The following is a 5,841-nucleotide window of genomic DNA, read 5'->3' on the forward strand; positions in this document are numbered from 1 at the left end:
GTTTCTAAAGAAAAAAGCCAAAACTTTTATTATTTACACGTTTGGGCAAAAGTACAAAGTATAATACAGGCGCCCGGCCCGGGGGGGTGCGGGCGAGGGGCGGAGAAACGTAAGGCGCTTTCTTTGTCAGGCCCGGGCCTGGGGCGGGACTGGGCGCGGGGCGGGGGCTCGGATTGTGCAGCCGCGCGGAGCCCGGGCCCAGCCCCCCTCCGCGGCCGGCGGGGATGCGGCCGCGCCCCGGGGCCTACTGGAGCTCGGAGGCCCCTGTCCCTCTCGGCCTCGGGTCCCCCCAGCCCGGCTGGGGGCCCGGGGCGCCCCGCCGGGTGGGGGCGGCGATCCTTGGCGATCCTTGGCGATCCGTGGCTCACACCAGAGAAGTGACGGCGGGGACCTTGGAGCTGTCCTCCTCCCAGGGCTGCAGATTCTGCAGAGCAAACAGCGACGAGTTGTGCAGACAGAGAGGGTCGGGCTGGATGGAGTCGTTGAGGCTCTTTTGGAAGGCGTCGTGTTGCAGCTGCAGCATGAGCCGGCTCGCCTGCTGCCGCTCCGCCTCCCGCTCCTCCGCCGTCTGCCGCCTGCACCGGGGGAGGGAGAGGGACAGCACCGTCATGCACCCGGCACTGCGGGGCCGCCGGCGGGGCCCCAGCCCTCCCGGGAGCGGAGGCCAGCCGGGAGCCTCGAGGCGCAGGACCCGTCTGCACCCCTGCTGGTGCTGTGCGCCCGAGGCCCGCGCGTCCGGGGAGTGGGTTGGCATCGTTTGTTTTTGTTGTGTGCCGGGCGGTCGTGGGGAGGGGACTCCGCCCGCCGCCCACCTGCACGTCCGCGTATGGTGGCTTCGCCAACAACAAAGATGTTTCTTTTGCGGGACAACAAGGGCAGGGCATGCGTGTAACTGACTCAGCCCTGCGGGCAGTCGGGACGCTAGGGTTCGCGGGTGGGAGGGCTGGCTCTGCACTGCCCGCGCGGTGTCCCTGGGCCAGGTCAGCCTCATCCAGTTCTCCCAGGCCCTTCTTGAACCTCTCTTCCAAAACGCGATCGCTTCGCCGTTCACGGGTTGTATGGAAATAGGGATCGGATAAAAACGGGGCTGGAGTCAGGATGGGGAGCCACAGGGGGAACACGGAGCCCGCGCGGACTGTCGGAGATCCGAGAGGGCTGGTGGGAGGGAGGAGAGTGCGAGAGACCCCAGGGTGGGGGGTGGGGTGGATGCTGGTGAAGGTGCAGGTGAGAGGAAACTGAGCGGCTGCAGAAGCGGAAGAAAACACGGAGAGTTGGAGAGGCGCACGAGAGCGATACAGGGATGGGAATGGAGGAGAAGCCGAGGCGCGAGAGAGTGGGGAGAGAAACACAGGCCGGCGGGAAGGAGACAAGGGAGATAAAATTTGGGAAGGAGTGAGAAGGCGCAGCCCTGGGAGGGCGGGTAGCGGGTAGCACAGAATGGGGAGAGCGCGAGGCTGTGGCGCGGGGCAAGGTGAAGGGCGGGTGCAAGACGGGCTGAGCCGGGCCTCTCTCACCGCCATTTGGTCCTCCGGTTTTGGAACCAGGTCTTGACCTGCGCGTCCGTCATTTTGAGGGACTTGGCGAGCGCCGCCCTCTCGGCGGAGGCCAGGTACTTCTGGCGGTGGAAGCGCTTTTCCAGCTCGCAGATCTGCACCCGAGAAAAGGACGTGCGCGGCTTCTTACGCTTGGGCGGTGTCCTGTTCTGGTAGGGGTGGCCGATGCGCCGGGTCACGGTGAAGGGCGTGAGCGCCGCCGCCGCTGCGGAGACACACGAGTCCCCCTTAAGCCCAGCCCGGCTCGACTGCCGTTCAGGCCCCACGCGGACCCCGTGCCACCCGGTTGGGCGCAGGGTGGTCCGCTATTTCGTTGGTCCCCCGCGTCCCCAGCGGCACCAAGCCGGTTGGGAGATACTCCCCTCTTCCCCTGGGCGTAGGCTTATTTCCCCGAAACTCCCTGATTTTCCTCCCCCTACGGTAGCCCGGGGCCCCGGGCGCTGAGGCCTCCGTCGCGCTTGGGCCTCCGGAATCGTTTCCCGGAGTGGAGCACCTAGGGCGCGGCGCCTCTGGCCCCGGGAGGGCCAAGGCCCGGCGCTTGTTCGCTCGCCCTGCTCACCTGTGAAGCGGTCTTTCACGAAGCGGCGGCTGCTCTCCATCCAGGGAAAATTGAGGCCGCCCAGGCTGGAGACCGTGGGCACGGAGGGCATGGCGGGCAGCGCGCTAGGCAGAGGCGGTGGCACGGCCCCGGGCAGCGGCCTGTGCGCTGGCACTCGGATCACTCCGGCGGGCGCCAGGCTCAGGTTGACACTGTAAGATCCCGGGTCCTCGAAGGGCGCGCCGAGGCCGGCAAAGGAGGCGGGCAGAGACGGGTATGTGGCGCCCGGACGGCCCCCGGGGGGCCCTCCCAGGTAGCTGGCGCCGTCGGGGCCCCGCGGGGCCGGTGCGCTGTCCTGGTCCGGGCTGTTGAGGATCTGGTCGATGCCGAAGCTGATGGGCTCGTGCGGGTGCGGGGTCTGCGCGCTGGCGGGCGCCTCCATCCTGGGCGGGCGGAAGGGCTGGGCTGGGCTGGGCGGGGAGGCGGCTGGGTCCCTGTTACGGCGCGGCCATGGAGCGCCCGGCGCCTCTCGTTGCACTGAAACTTTGCCAAGAGTGCGCGGGCCCGACAGGCTCTGTGTCATCTTTCTTGAACCGAACCTGGAGTTTCCGCTGCTAATTCCTCTCCCGCCGCAGCCATTGGCTGCGATCAACAAGCCTCTCTCCTCCCATTGGCTCCCGGCTTTCAATAAAGGCCTAATTCATGGAAATAGGAGCTTAGGGACTGTTCCAAGGTGACATCATTTTAACAAACGAACAATAGGTCAAATTTATTAGCCGGGATAATGGGCGGCGGATATTAGCGCCCGAACCGCAGCCTCCCAAACCCGAAATCTAACGAAGCTGCAATTAGCAGACGCTCCCCGCTCCTCCCGGCCGGGGCCGCTTCCCCGGCCGCAGCGCGGGGCGGGCCAGGGCGCTCTGCTGGTGAAATTGCCTCTTGCTGAGGGGGGTTTCGTTTTCTTGCAAATTTTGTCATCTGGGCAAAAACCAAACCATGCGAATCCTCTCCATTGCAATGGAGTGGCAAGTCCGGAATGACCCTGTGGAATCCGCGGAAGCGTCTTGGACTCTCCACCGCCGCGGGAGCAACGAAAGGAGCGCACTACCCCGCATGAGCTCCGCGCTCCCAGCGCGCCGCGTGAGGGGAGCCCGCCGCGTGTTCCGCGCTCCCGAGGACGCCGACCCGCGTGGGGAGAATTCGCCCCCGCTCGGGCCACTTTGGAGACAGTCGCCGGCTCCCGCCAGGCGAACCGAGGTGTGACTCCCCTAAGCCCACGCGTGCCTGGCCCAGCTGGTCTAGGGACCCAGGGTCCCCGGGTGGGGAGCGGGGATCCAGCCCCTCGAAATTCGTTGCAGGATGGACGGGACTATGGTCGCGCGTGGGGACCTGCCCGTGGCACGGCAGGTGTGGGGATCTGGGGTGCCCGAGAGGCAAGGCGCAGAGGCTGTTCATCTTTAGAGTAAAGAGCGGGACTTCTTTGGGTAACGGGGGCTGCGAGCCCCTCCCGCTCCCGGCCAGCCTGAGCGTTGAACCGCTCCCTCCCTGCTCCGCTCACGCTCTCGGGGACTGTCAAGGCGGGTCGAGGGGCACCGTGGACAGGACATGACCGTACGCCGGGAGGTCACCCCCAGCGCCAGCCTCAGCTGTCTCCCCTGGAGGAGACATACAGAATCGTTTTCTACTCGCGAATTCTAAAATCGTTAGGTGCAAACTGACTGCTGCACCCCTGGCCAGGCCCCTCTCGCTCTCCCTGTCTTGCGGACGTGGTGCGAGCTCTGATAGGCGGTTGGCCAGAAGAGTGTTCACATTGGGTCGGTCACTTTCTAGTTCAGTGACCTTGGGCAAGTGACTTCATATCTTTGGGCTTGGTTTTCTCGTTTATAAAATGGGCCACGCGTGCATTGCGGGATTGTCCTAAGTCTTGCGTGAGATATTGAGAGAAGGTAGGTAGGGCTTAGGGCCTGGCACATAGTAGGCACTGAGGGGCTGTGGCTGCCCTCCCACTCCCACACTCAACGTGATGGTTGATGTATTATTCTGATGGTTCTTGTTTATCTGCAGTTTTAGGTTATTTGCAGAGGCTCAGTATCTTGAACAGAAAAATGTTATTTGTCTATCCGCAGGGTCAGTCTTAGAGGACCAGGAAAGGTGGGAGGCAACATGTTGGGGGTTCTTCCTAATAATCTACCCCCAGTAGCTCAGAGGTTTCAAGATCTGCAGTCTTAAGGCCTGGGTTCCTGAGTCAGCTCACCGCCCGCTGAGTGACCTTGGGCTAGTCGCTGGCTCTTGCTGGGTGGAGAGAATGAGGCCACTGGCAAGTGAGGCACCGGTGAGGAGGGCAGGGTGCCTGGGGCAGGACAAGCCCTCTTTCCTTGGAAATCCAAGAATCTTCAAATGGAACACTGACTCCATACTGGGGGCCTCCTGCTTCTATTTCAGGCTCTGCCACCAGTGGTTTGGGGACTGTTTGGCCCCTCATTGCCCCTCCTGGAGCCTCATTTTCCTTATTTGTAAAATAGGAAGGGTAATAGCTACCCCCAGGGTGGCCGTGAGAAGTAAATGAGATAAGGTCTGTGGACATGCCTGTGAGGAACTGGATTATATAATAATAACTTTAACGACAACAGTAGAGCTGCTGTAGGTGGAGAACGTAGTGTGTGCCGGGCAGGGGGTGGGCATTTACTTATTTCTCCCAACCACCCTTGTGAGGGAAGGCTGTTATTGATCCCATTTTTTACCTGATGAGGGAACTTCAGGTCAGAGAGTTCATGCAGCTCACAGCCCCCCTTCTCCAGGGCTAGGGAGTCACCTCGCCCGCTCCATTTCCCTTCTGGCATCCAAAGCCCAGGGTTCCAGGCCTGTCCTCCCCACTTCCTGGCTTTGTTAAATTGGGATAACAAGGCCCACCCCACACAGGTATGTGGGCATAGAATTAGGGGCGCCTGGGTGGCTCACTGGCTAAGCGTTCGACTTCCGCTGGGGTCATGATCTCCCTGTTCGTTCGTGGGTTCGAGCCCGTGTTGGGCTCTGTGCTGACAGCTTGGATCCTGGAGCCTGCTTCCGATTTTGTGTCTCCCTCTCTCTCTGCTCTTCCCTGCTTGCACTCTGTCTCAAAAATAAACATTAAAAAAAGTTAAAAAAAAAAAAAGCATTAAAGAGAAGTGGGTGATGTGGCCCACACTGCCCCCAGGGCATGGTGACTGGCCCAGTGCTTAAGAACCTCTGTTTGCCAGCTGTGGGCTTGGGGAATTCACCCTTTTTGCACGTCAGTTCCTCATCTAGTAAAGCAACAGTACCGATGTCATGGGATTCAAAGAGCCCATCCAGGTGAAAACAGCAGTGCAAGGCAGGGGCAGAATTCTGCCTCGCCACCTGGGTCCCAGCTTTCTGAGGTGCCTAGTTTTGTGGTCATCCAGCAGTAGGCCACTGATAGCAACCCCCCTCTTTCCCAGTCCAGACAGAGCAGAGAGGTTAGCCAGCTCAGGAAAGGGAGTAAATGGGGCAGATAGCAGTCCCGGGGACAGGGGTTCTCAAAATGTGCGCCTGGACCAGAAGCAGCAGCAGCACCTGGGCGTTTGTTAGAATTGCAGATTCTTGGACCCCAGCCCAGACCTCCTGAATCGGAAACTCCAGGGTAGGGCTAGGCAATCTGCTTTAACAAGCCCTCCAGGTGATTCTGATGCATACTCACATTCGGAAGCCAGTGCCCAGAATATTGTCCATTTCATCCAAGTTCTCAAATTCGTT

The 5,841-nt window shown here is 61.4% G+C and overlaps 1 protein-coding gene across 1 annotated transcript; it reads right to left on the reverse strand.

Moving 5' to 3' along the window:
• Positions 1-364: 364 nt before the first annotated feature.
• TLX3 (T cell leukemia homeobox 3) lies at positions 365-2,674 on the reverse strand. The gene is made up of 3 exons (XM_030305485.1): positions 2,113-2,674; positions 1,515-1,758; positions 365-575 (listed from the first exon to the last, which is right to left on the reverse strand). The coding sequence occupies exons 1-3, from the start codon at positions 2,672-2,674 to the stop codon at positions 365-367; spliced, it is 1,017 nt and encodes a 338-aa protein (XP_030161345.1).
• Positions 2,675-5,841: the final 3,167 nt, after the last annotated feature.

Source organism: Lynx canadensis, chromosome A1, assembly GCF_007474595.2.
Source record: "Lynx canadensis isolate LIC74 chromosome A1, mLynCan4.pri.v2, whole genome shotgun sequence".
NCBI lineage: Eukaryota > Metazoa > Chordata > Mammalia > Carnivora > Felidae > Lynx > Lynx canadensis.